The 13,019-nt window shown below is 48.0% G+C and overlaps 1 protein-coding gene across 1 annotated transcript in view; it reads left to right on the top strand.

The window, feature by feature from the left end:
• C8H3orf70 (chromosome 8 C3orf70 homolog) overlaps window positions 1–12,253 on the top strand; it is a 39,608-nt gene extending 27,355 nt beyond the window's left edge. Inside the window, exon 2 of the mRNA XM_051150739.1 lies at window positions 11,661–12,253. Coding sequence (XP_051006696.1) covers window positions 11,661–12,217 — 557 coding nt within the window. The 3' untranslated portion in view covers window positions 12,218–12,253. The remainder of the gene's footprint in view (window positions 1–11,660) is intronic.
• Window positions 12,254–13,019: the final 766 nt, after the last annotated feature.

Below are 13,019 nucleotides of genomic sequence, written 5' to 3'. Positions count from 1 at the left end.
ACATATTGTCCTTGGCTGGTGCCATAGTTTGAGCAGAACCCCTGGGCCCAGATCCGCCCGTCATAGTGTTCTTCTTGTAGGTTTCTAGGACCCTCTGGATCCTTCTATTTCTCTATTCTCCCATACTTCTCTTACCTAGAGTCCCAATAGGATGTCCTCACCTCTATCCCACTGTCCTGGTAAGTGAAGACTTTCCTGGGATATGTCCCTTGGGCTAGTGTCCAGATATAAGTGAGTATATACCATTTGAGTCTTTCTGCTTCTGGGTTAACTCACTCATTATGATCATTTCTAGTTTAATCCATTTGTCCACAAATTTCGGGAATTCCTTGTTTTTAATAGCTGAGTAGTATTCCATAGTGTATATGTACCACAGTTTCTTTATCCATCTTCTAATGAGGGACACTTAGGCTGTTTCCTTGATCTGGCTACTCTGTTCTTAAGCAGACTAGATGAGGCCTCTCCACACAGAAGCGTCTACTTACCAAAGGCCACCGGCTTGAGTGTCAATTATGTCCAAAACCATTTTCCAAGCTGCCACAAAATTAACTATCATTAACTACCGAGCATCAAGTGACTAGTTAGTTGTGTTTTTAAGAAAGTTACCTTTGAGAGAAAGCCCTCTCTGCCCTTATCACATTTTGTGAGTCTGGGTGATTTCATGAGAAAACTATAGATTTTTCTGAATTATTAGCCATCACAATGAACTCTACGAGATAAATCGTTTTCAACAGAATGAGGTCCACTTTTATCCAGCAAAACAACAAAAAGCCTCATTAATCTCTTCGCCTGGATCTATTTTACAGTCTCAGTTGCCCTGTAGATTCATGGCTGCTGCGAGACCTCGCAGAATCCTGCGTCGTCCTTCATTAGCGACTTAGTTTTTAATCCTCAGTTGGTGCCGCTTTCAAAAACAGCAGGAGACCGCTTAGGGCCTCATTTGTAGTCAGACTGTTCCCTGGGATGGCGTGATTTGCTTGGATTAACCCAGGCACATCCTGAGCAAGTGCACCTGCTGGCATGCTTCGTCCTTTCTGTGGGGCCCTTGGCTTTGTTTCTCTGCGAGGTGTGTATTTGCTCCAGTACTCCACTCTCTCTTGTTCTTTCAAGTGATAATATTAACGTGTACAAGAAAAATATCTTATGTAGCTTTGAAAATCCTTTTGGTCATGTGCCCACATCCCTGGTTCATCCACAGACTAGAACTCTGCAAATACTGCCGTAATCACACATTTTCTCAGGCCCAATGTGGCCCTCCCAGGCCCACAGCCCATCAATGCTGCTCCCGCTGCCTTTGTCGGGCTCGCATATAAGTCAGGGTGCTGTCTTTTGTGTGTGTCACGCAGGAAGCTCTTCCTGGGCCTTCCTTGGGCCTGTCCTAGCCTCTGGGGAGAAGAGCTTTGCCAGCCTCAGCCCAGCCAGTGTCTGTCATTCAGAAAGTGGCGGAACCCTACTTGGGCAGCGTGCTGACACTTTTCGCTCAGGAATACAGATAAATACATGCCCGTCTCCTATGAGGGATGAGCCCAGAACCCGCTTATTCAGGAAACGTTTGCAGCTTTGAACGCCATTGTCGTAGAGGAAAACAGTCTTCCACGTATTCAGTCAATGATTTCTTTGGTTTTCTTCATTTTTTTGTCATTAATTGCTGATGGAGAAATAGCAAGTGGCAGAGGCCATATTCTTGAAACAGACTTTAGAATGCATTATCCTAAGTTCTCGCCCCATTAATGTTAAGCTTAATTATTAAAACTATTGATTTATTATTTGTCATATTTAAGCACATAAAATATTATTTGTAGTTATTAAGTAACACCCGTCCCTCATTAGTATAGGTTCTACATACATAAATAGCAAGTTTCTTTCTGTTGGTTTGGGTTTGAAATGCTGGCCTTCGAGTCCAGGGCTTTACACGTGCCAGGGAAGTGTCCTACCACTGAGCCGCATTCCCAGCCCAAACTGCTGCGTTTCCCGTAGACAGTCAGAAAATGGCTATTCTTCTAGAAACCCACCGTTTCACGGCCATTGAACCAGTTCAGTTCCAATCAAGGGAGACTGTAGACTGAACAAAGAGGCCATTCCAACTAACTAAAGGATCCAGCGGCCTACCAAGTGATTGCAGTTATCTGTGCTCCCCAGGGACACAAAGATAATGTCACAGGAAGGACAGACTTGTGAGGAGGTCAGGTTTGGAGATGGTTAAGTTTAACCCTGGCATAGCTGCAGAGAAAGTTGCAGCTTTGCTGTGGGGGTCTGCAGCTTGAGCGCGTCTGCAGCTCGTGCAGGTGGCAGCTGACTGTATTGAGGCAGCAGAGGATTGGTGTGGACGGCAGGCTTGGGCATACTGCTTTCAACTGAGAGAGGGTCTCGGGAGGGCCACTGCTGGACCAGGTTTCTTAGGTTGCCAAGGAGCTGTACGTCCTAGGAACGTGGCTGCTGTATTTCTGTCAGACCCCTGGCAGCAGCAGGAGAGCGTCTTCTTCCTGTAGCTCTTTCTGAGAAAAACATCACGTTGTGGGAGACGAAAAACCCTTCAGGGAGTTCAGGGCACCTGTGGTCGAGCAGAGAGGCCGCACATTGACAGCTAGTGCGTCTGCCCTCTCGCTGGCCTTCGCACCAGGCTTTCCTGCTTAACGTGGCTGCGGAGTGACTCTGCATAGCCTTCCTGCTGCAGGAAAGGACATCCTTGCACGAAGACCCAGCCCCTTGGGCTTTTGGTGTCTCTGTCTGGCCTTCTTTGTCCTCACGTCATAGTAGTTAAATGGATGGTGAAGTGGACACACTGTTTAGCTTTTAAGTACTAAACTAGTTACTTCTTGTCCCTAACTCTTCAGGTGCCTCCAGTGGCACCAATTTTTAAATTGGCTAACCTAACTACAGGTTGTAAGAGAAAAATACAGGTAATTATTACATCCTATTGAAAACACACACACACACACACACACACACACACACACACCAGCATGATAAATATATTTTCCTTATTTAGGGACTATATAATTTATGCACACAAATGGTAATAGTTTTGTTTTAAAACAATATCATGACCTTTTAATTTAAATTTTTATTTTTAATATTTAAAAAATTTAAATGAGATGTATACATTTTACTTTATATGCATGAGTATTTTTTGCATACATATATGCATGTGCACCACATGCATGCTTTATACCCGAGGAGGTCAGAAGAGGGCCTGGGATTCCATGGAACTGCAATTACAGATGGTTGTGACCCACCAGGTGGGAACTACAAATAAACCCCTAGTCTTCTACAAGAATAACCAGTGCTCTTAACTGCTGAGCCATCTCTCCAGCCCCTGAGTTTTAAAATCTAAAGTTCCAGGAATGCTATGTTAGTTTGTATAGTTTTGAAAATGAGGTCCATGAATGATGAACAGACGTGGCATCTATAAAAAAAATAATAACCTTTAACAGAGGTATATTTAAAATGCAGCACACGCTCCCTGGGCCCTGCCAAGCCACGGTAAGCACAGACCCTTCAGATCTTACTGTTCCTGAGTTGGCCCTGTCGAGTAAATGTCCTTTGCTTGTGAGTCTCTGCACTTTCCATCCCCAGATCAATAAAGAAGCACAGCAGACATCTCGTGCCTGTTACCCTAGCTTCTGTTTGTCGGTAGCTTCCGTCTGTTGAGTGAATGGCTTCCGGCGACATTGCTGGAGGTCTTGGAAGTCTACAGCTGTGTGCTGGTGGGGTGGCAGAGAGCTACCCCAGGACTGCCAGCCTTGGCTTCTGCCTCGCTTCCCACTGTGGGCGTTTCTTTGTTTCTAAATGGATTTTTCCAGACTATGGTCTTAGAAATCTTCTGTCCAATTTGAAGACTCGGGCTCTGGGGAGAGGGTTTGAACAGAACGTAAGAGGCAGAAATGGTCTTAGAAAAATGCCTGTAAGGTTGAGATATTATTTTAGAAGATGGGACAGCACCTTCCAGTTTTAGTGTTCCTAACGTCACGCACACATCTTTTCTCACCCTCTTATATTTCTCTTTCCCTTCATCACATTCCTGAACGTGTCTTTATCCACTATAAACCGCCCTACTAGCTGCCCTTTCTCTGAACATGTGCTTTTCATGCTCCTCACAGCCTCAATGACCAATCCCCCAGGCAGGACTCCCTCAGCTCTGTTTTCTAGCCCCTACTCTATTCCACAAGCTCTTCAGATAAGTAGGACTTCCCAGGATGATTGGGGAGAGGCAGATGTAGTCAGTATAAAAACCCCTATCTCCCTCCTGCTCTGCGTTCACTTCTTTTGCTGTGTGAAATAGCCTAAACAAAAGCAACTTTGGAAAAGGAAAATATTTGTTTGCCTTACAGTTCCAGGTTACAGCCTGTCGCTGAGGGGAAGTCAAGGCAGGACCCCAAGCAGCTAGCCACAACATATCCATAGTTAAGAGCAGAGAGGGGCTACTGTGACTGTATTGCCTGCTTGCTCATTCAGCTAGCCCTCTTCAGTCACACAGTTCAGAGCTCAGCCTAGGGAATGGTGCCGCCCATAGTGGGTGGGGTCAGTTAACAATGAAGGTAATCCCCTCACAAGCTGACTTCAGCTAGATACTTCCTTAAGTAAGATTCTTTTGCCAAGAGATTCTAGGTTATGACAAGGTGACAATTAAAACTACCCTGCGTAGCTACCTAAAAGGAACTAGAAACGAGTTCTCACTCTGCTCCACCCATATATGGCCTGTTTTAGCCGAACTTACATAGTGTGGTGACTGTGCCCTCTTCTAACCGAATTGCCTGTGTCTATGTAGTGCCAATTTATCCAGCAGAGCAGCTTTGTTGGGCACCCCACCCTTCACAGCAAGGAAGAGTTTTGTGCTTTCTCAATATTCTGGGTGATAAGACTGGCCTTGGTCACAGGAGAGTCCACTGCTCCTCACACCCCTTGCTCACCCACACTCCTTCACTCTTGGGCATTCTGCATAAGGCATGCCACTGCCCTTCTTGTCCTTAGATCCTAGTTTTCCTCCAGTTTGCGGTCTGTGTTTTCTGTGGGGCCATTTCTAGGCCTTTCAGCCTTGGCTTTGCTCTCGACGCTGTACATAGTTTGTAGCCACACTCATTGCTTCCCTCTTCTGCAGTGTGTGTGTTTGTGGGGTCCATTGTATACCTCTGCTCCCCACCCCACCCCAAACTCAACACACGAGTTTTCAGCGTGCATATATTCCTTGAGTCCCAGAGGCCACACAACGCGCCTTCATGAAACCCTGAGCAGTCTGCTGACTCTAGCACACCTAGTCCCTGTCAGTCAGCTGCAGTGAATCCCCCAGTGAGCTGGGCAGCACCTCCACATTCGGCTTGGGCAGGCCTCACTGGTTACTTTCGAGGGGTTGAAACGTGGCCCAGAGTGGTGTGGGTTGCAGACATCCACAGCTAGAGGGCTTGCCCCATGCAAGCTGCTTTGTGGTACTTGCTTTTACCACCTCCATCTTCCTCTTGCCTATTTGACTGAAGGCCAGATCTCTCTCTAAGTTGGATCCTGGAGAAGGGTATAGTTTGATGGCTGATGGCATTTTTGGTTATATCTGTCTGTGGCCTTTGGTAAGAGGATGGGAGGTGGAGGAAGATGAAGGCACGTGGGGCTAGTTCTCCTTAGAATGGGTTCTCTAGTTGTTAGTGTGATCCCTCGGGTCTGCATTGTCTGGCCTCCACCAGCCTCTTAGCCCAGCCACGGCAGTCCTCTGTCCTGAGGTGACATGCACTGAATTCTTTCTCCCCGATGTCTTCCCTGGCTGCGCAGGCTAATCAACGGCACAAGCACCTCTCCATGAGGCTGGGCCTTCCTAAGGCTCCACGCTCGTCACTTTTAATAGTCTGCAATTATGTCTTTTCCTGTGGTGATTCGTTGAGTGGGATCTTTCCTAAATTGAATACACAGTGACTCAGAGGCCAGTCATAGCCTTGCTCTTTAGCCCCATGTCCCCAGTTCCCGGCACACAATTAAGGTTCACTTTATTAGAATGAAAGGTTGGGGTGGAGGGGGGGCAGTGGCACAAGTGAAGAAAGAGGGGCATCACAGCTCCGAGTCAGTTGACTGAAAGACTGCACATGGGGTATAGCAGGGTCTCAGAGGACTGAGGCTGGCCATATGGTGGCCTGGCAAGGTGGGCAGCGCCACCTTCTATAAACAGGAATGGCAGAAGTTTCCTGTGCTCTGGGCACTGAGGTGAAGCTGGGGACATTTTCATGGTTACCTTGTGTGAGGTAAATGTCATCACCATTTGTACACCAGGGAGTGTCAAACATGAGAATACTAACTACTTCACGGAATCCAAGGACAGATGAAGAGCACAGTGGGACTCGTGTGGGCTGTCTTCAGTCTTTAATCACCCCCTGAGGGCAGCTACCTTCCCGGGGTATGTCTCCTGTTTTCTTTTTCTCCACAGCTTAGATGAGAGCACCAGAGTCCGCCATCTGTTACAGCCCTTTCTTTGCTCTCGGCGGTTCCTGGATCATCAGCGCACATTTTCTCTGTATCTGTGTGCCCTCCCTCACTGAAGCCTTCAGCGGTTCACCGTGGTTCCCACACTGGGTACCCTGGCCTGTGCTCCAGGACCCACCCAGTTGTGCTGAACTGTTTGATGTCGCTCAGCCAGTCTCCCCAGCCTTGACAGAGCTCCCCCCACCTCCTGCGCCCCAACATGTTCCTCCGCTGTGGCAGAACCCTTCTAATGGTCCTATGCTTTGTGTTGCCCTGATGTGGCTTTTCTTTTCTTTTTCTTTCTTTCTTTCTTTCTTTCTTTCTTTCTTTCTTTCTTTCTTTCTTTCTTTCTTTCTTTCTTTCTTTTACTTTACATTCTGTCTCAATCCAAATGCGTCCAGGAACACCACTGCCTCTTGTACTGTGCGCTCCTTCCCCTGTGGCGTTTGACTCAGCACAGACAGTGGCTGTTCGGTAAGCACCAACTCAGTGAGTAGATAGGCCATGCCCCTGCCGGTCTGCCCATCATGGTAAGTGGGACCCACTGAAGGTGGCATGGGCTGTAAGTGGGGAAGCTAGAACCGTGCTTACATTTCTAGTTAATCTATGATCATCAGAATTATCCTAGAGCGAAGGACGAAAATGCTAGGATACAGATGCCTTCAATGGGCAGGGTGGGAGTCTCCACTTCACTTTTAGTGTGTGGCTCACTTCTCAACTCGATGACTGATACACACAGTAAAAAGCACTAGATGGCATTCTCCCTCCCTGCCCTTGAAAATACTGAGTAGCCTGAGATAACATAAATAACTGTGATTTGATGAAAAGCCGGCATCCGAGCTGGCCACGCAGCCTGCCTCAGGCCACCCTGGCTCTCCTCCACTTACTTACCTTCCTGATCGTATTTTGCTTGGGCTAATTTTAAAATTACTCTGCATTCATGAGAGCGGGGTGTTTCCTGTGCTACGGGAGAGACACATTTAACAAGCATTAACTTATCTGCAAAGGCAAAATGCTTGTTATTTCCTCCCCCAGAAGATTGTGTTTAAAAAAAGTATCAAGCGTGCAGCCATGAACGCAAGGAAACATGTGACCAGGAACGGACAGAAGGCTCATGGCTGACCTTCTGGATTTGTTTTGTTTTGTTTTTCTTGCCTTGGGTATAGCCAAGTAAAAAAAAAAAAAAAAAAAAAAAAAGAAACAGCTTCAAACAAACTATTTCTGCCGTATGATGACACTGTGCTGTGGAATGTCTGGGGAAGTGGGTGGTGCACTGACAGCCTAGCCCACGGTGAGCCCCTGAGGAGGAAGGGTCTGTGGCCTCACTCGCGACTGTCACCCATTTTACACATGAGCGGGCCTGGCAGTGTGCTGCGCTTTCCGCAAGTCTCTCCATGCACTTCTCAGTACCCCGCTGAGGTGTTGTGAAGAAAGTGTCCACAGTGTTATTGCCCAAATCAGAAATATTATCAACACAGACTTCCAAAGACTCACGGGAGTTATGCAATGGTTCTGATAGACCTTTGAGGGAATGTTGAAGGTGATTCCTCCCAAAGAAGTGAGCTGTCTGAAATACATTTTTCACCTGTTGGTCACAGTTGCTTTTTTGTGCATTTAATCATGTCCCGTGTTTAATCAGTTTCATTATTTAAAAGAGGTATCTCCAGTTTTTCTTTGAGAAATTATCAATAAACTGTCTCTTGTTTTCTGGTCAGCCTTTAAATATGTAAGTTTTTGGAGCTCAGTGTGACATTCGGTGTGCTAATCAGATTAGACTGACTGCGGTATCTGTCACCTCAGACATCTTCTTTCTCTCTGAGAATCCCATCGGGCATTTTGCCATAGTCAGTTCTTGTCAGCCACAGTGATTCTGCTTTGAACATCAGAAGGTGCCACTGTCCAATAGCACTCACTACCCGTCCTCCATCTGGCTTCTCAATTTTCTGCTACTGCTGTTAGCAGTCTCTGCTTCTGTGAAACCAGCTCTTTAGCTTCCACATACAGAAGTGACTAGGCCACATCACCGTTCTATGCCTTTCTTTTTCTTTTTATTTTTAAAAATATTTTTATTAATTTATTCATATTACATCTCAATTGTTATCCCCTCCCATTCCTCCCTCCCTCCCATTTTCCCCCTACCCCCCTCCCCTATGACTGTGACTGAGGGGGACCTCCTCCCCCTGTATATGCTCATAGGGTATCAAGTCTCTTCTTGGTAGCCTGCTATCCTTCCTCTGAGTGCCACCAGGTCTCCCCATCCAGGGGACGTGGTCAAATATGGGGCACCAGAGTTCGTGTGAAAGTCAGTCCCCACTCTCCACTCAACGGTGGAAAATGTCCTGTTCATTGGCTAGATCTGGGTCAGGGTTCGAAGTTTACTGCACGTATTGTCCTTGGCTGGTGCCATAGTTTGAGCAGGACCCCTGGGCCCAGACCTGCCCATCATAATGTTCTTTTTGTAGGTTTCTAGGACCCTCTGGATCCTTCTTTTTCTCTATTCTCCCATGCTTCTCTCACCTGGCGTCCCAGTAGGATGTCCTCCCCTCTGTCCCACTTTCCTGGTAGGTGAAGACTTTCCTGGGACACGCCCCTTGGGCTAGTGTGCAGATGTAAGTGACTCTGACTCGCCTTTCTTTCTTTACTCAGCATCACCTCACCCGTTGTACTCTCTCATGGCTAAATAATATGTCACTGGAAACATATGTCACACTTGCTTCCTTCGCTCACCTACCGTTGGGGGCCCCGGTTCCATGTCTTGGCTGCTGTGGTTTGGGCTGCAGTAACCATGCCGGCGCAGCTCTCTCTTCGGTTTGCCGACTCCCAGCCCGCTGGGTTTGTGAAGGCAGCAGTGGGGTTATTTCTGCCAGGCATGGTGGTATAACACCCAGTACTCAGGGCAGGAGCAGAGACAGGCACAGGCATCTCTGTGAGTTCGAGGCCAGCCTGGTCTGTGTAGTGAGCTTCAGGCTGGCCCGGGCTATACATTATGATTCTTTTTCAAAAGCAAAATAAAACAAACAAGCAACAATAAAAACAAGCAAAAAGCAAAATAACCAAACCCAAAACAAAACAAAAAACCCACACACAAAGAAATAAGCTAATTTTTAGTTGGATTTTGTTGTTCCTTGCTAGTGACTGAACCCAGGCTCCCACACGGGCTGCGCATGCGTGCTTCCACAGACACGCTCATTTTACACAGTTTTTAAAGGAAAGACCGTCCCTTAACCAGTGTTTGAGTAACTAGCCTCCATGCTGTCTTTGTAATGATAGTTTTAATTTTCATTCCTATTAGGAGTGTGGGAGAGTCTTGCTTTTTGGCATCCTCACCAGTGTTGGCTATATACCTGTTTTCTCCTTTGATAGCAGCCATTGCAATCAGAGTGATGATGAGTCTTTGCCGTTGACCTGTGTGTCCCCAGTGAGGAGTGTCATTGGGCACTTGTCCTCACACATGTTGAACAGCCGTCACCACCATCCATCTCCACATCGCTCTGCATCCTATAGACTAAGATCACTTGCTACAATTCCTTCTTAGGCCCCGCCCCTGGAAAGCACACACACTCTAGTTTCCATCCCTATGACTTTGCTGTGGGCATCGCATGTGTGCGGAGTGATCCAGTCTTCTTCCTGCTGAGCCTGGCTTATTTCCCTTGGCACAGTGCCCTTCAGAGCCACCCATGTTTGGCTGCTGAATGTCCCATTAGACACGTGGCTTTCATTATCCGTCTGTGGACGAACACTTCTCTGGATAGCACTGCACGTGTAGAGATGTGTAGACGCTGCTCTGCGACACCTTGCTTCTGCTGCTTTGCTGTGTGTGTCCAGAAGTGAACTCTTCTTTAAGTCAGGACTTTCCTATGAGCTATTGAATTCTTTTTTTTTTTTTTTTTCACTTACTATTGTGGTTCTGAAGATGGATCCCAGGGTCGTGCGCCTGCCCAGTGGGCGATTTGCCACTGTGCCACACCTCCAACCGTACTGGCGTTGTTTCTGTAACGAAATCAAACAATGCAGTGTTATGTGATAATTGGTTTTGGAGCTGCAGCCTCTTTCCCGTCCTTTTGTCTTTACATCTGTGTTCCCGGATCACGGACTTTGCCTAGCTGAGAGTGGGGCAGGGTCACGCTCTGAAGCACAGCGCATCTCCCAGCTGGTTTCTTCCTGCCATTGCACGGATAGGTCAGTTCGGACTGCTGTGACCCAATGCCATAGACTATGCATTGTCAATGCCATCACCTATGCTATGCAAGGGGAACACCTGACTTTGGATCTCCAGGACCCACAGGGAAAACCTGGGCACGGCTGGATGTGCCTGTAATCTTCCAGCATTGGGGAGTGGGTGGGGTGGGGTTGGGGGTGGGGCTGGGAGGTGGGCTTGGGGAGTGGGGCTGGGGGTTGGAGACAGAAAGATTCTGAAAGCTTATTTGCCCGGCATTGCTGTCTGGGAGACACCTCCTCCTTATGCTGGTTGATTCACCTTGGGTCTTTAGACAGATTCAACCTCAGCCAGCTGTTCAGGGTGGCCATGACAGTCTGGCAGGCTAGTACCTGCTAAATAAATGTATGCATAGTTACTAACACAGACCACCCAGGGCCTCGGCTGTAGTTCAGTGGTAGCACAGAGTCACCTCTGGGTTCCTTCCCTGGTGCAGTAAGTGAAACAAAGTCAAAACACAGAACCCTAGAAAGGCAAGGCCCCCTATATTTTTGGCATTTTATTAGTACCTCTAGTTTTTAAATATACCAGCATGTATTTACCTATTGTCAGAGTTTTACTTAGTAGAGATAAAAATGAAGTTACAATTCTGTAGTATATTGTTTTCTTGTAAGCTTCTGTTGGCCATATTGTTTCTAGGCACTCTTTCAGTATTGCTGAAAATGAGGGCTACAGGCTTGTCTTTCCACTACAGACCCATATATTTATTTATTTTAATAGCACTGGTGGCTGAATGCAGGGCCTCTCGTGTGCTTGTTAGGCATTCTATCAGAGTGTCCCCTAAGTTAAATTCAGAATGTGTTTTGGGCTTCTTGCATGGAAGTTACTATGACAGACTGGGTCTGAAGTGGCTATGACAGTGCCAGGTGGTGGCGTGATACTCTTTCAATGGAGATGTCACCAAAATACTTAGAGAACACGCAATTCAGAGCCAGACCTTTGCAGGTATGCTGACACGGTCTGCGCGGTGGGCTTAGATTTCAGCTGTGTCTTGTGTGTCCCACAGGCAAATATGTGTATCAGCCTATGACCCCCGTGGAGCAGCTCCCCAGTACGGAGATCCCCGCAAGGCCACGGGAGCCCCCCAACACCATTCAGATCTCGGTCTCACTCACTGAACATTTTTTGAAATTTGCATCGGTCTTCCAGCCTCCGCTTCCTCCCGACTCTCCAAGGCACTGTATGATTTCCGATCTCTTCCTCGACAGCTATCAGGTTAAGTGCATCAACGGGAAGGTGTGCTACGTGCAGAAGCAGCAGGCGCCCCCTTCCCAGAAGATGAGCCCCGAGGAGGTCTCTGCACATGATGCCTTAATTTCTAAAGAGGGTGACACGCCAAAACTGGGTCACTGCTCCTCCCCTTCCAGTTCTGAGGACTCGGGGATCAATGCAATTGGAGCTCACTATGTGGAGTCCTGCGACGAGGACACGGAAGAAGGGGCAGAACTGACTTCTGAGGAAGACTACAGCCCTGAGAGCAGCTGGGAGCCCGATGAGTGCACCCTTCTCTCGCCATCTCAGTCGGATCTGGAGGTGATCGAAACGATGGAAACCACTGTGTAGTCAGCGGGGAGCTTCTGCCAGCGGGACCCCCACCCCCACCCCACCCCGAGCTTCTGTACTTTGATTTGATGCGTCCTTTTCCAATCCTCTTGGCATTTTCCAAGCCCTATTACCAACCGTAGCAGTCCAGCAGCCTGCTACTGAGTGTTACACTTACAGCACCTTGTAACATTGCTTCCTTTTGTATCTTGCTTTCTATGTAGTATCTGGTGTCACCAGTTGTGACCCAGCCTTAATTTCACTGAGAACTTTGAGAGTGGTGGTGATGACCACACAGAGTATCCGTGGGTCACATGGAGGGGCTACTCAGAGCTGAGGTGACCACATTTTGCCAGTAGCTCAGTTCCCCCTTTGGCACATCTTGTTATACCTCTGTCCTGTTGGCTTTAGGGTAGGGGAACACCTAGTTCTCTTCAGGAAACACTGCTGCTGGCAACGCTCCCTCCCTCCCTCCCTCCCTCCCTCCTTCCCTCCCTCCCTCCCTTCCTTTCTCCATCCTTCCCTCCCTCCCTTCCTCCCTCCCTCTTCTGCTTGCCACCCGCACTGGCTCAGGACAAGAGAGGCCTCAGCTATTTCTAGGAGGCCCTCGTGGCCCCTGATGACAGCCGTGTCACAGCCTCTGTGACCGAGGAGAGATGGGCCTCTCCAGTCTGTGTCCAGTCCCACTGTAGCTATGTATGAACCCCCGTGCTGCAGGGTGGGGGGGACACAGGCAGTCTCAGTCCTGGTTCTCCCCACGAAGGGGCCACATTGTAGTGCCGGACACAAGCCATGCCTCTCACAGTGCCGGGGCTCTGGGAAC

The sequence above is a fragment of the Acomys russatus genome, chromosome 8, assembly GCF_903995435.1.
Source record: "Acomys russatus chromosome 8, mAcoRus1.1, whole genome shotgun sequence".
Taxonomy (NCBI): Eukaryota; Metazoa; Chordata; class Mammalia; order Rodentia; family Muridae; genus Acomys; species Acomys russatus.
Note: the sequence above shows the minus strand (reverse complement) of the source record. Positions and strands in the feature narration are given on the sequence as shown.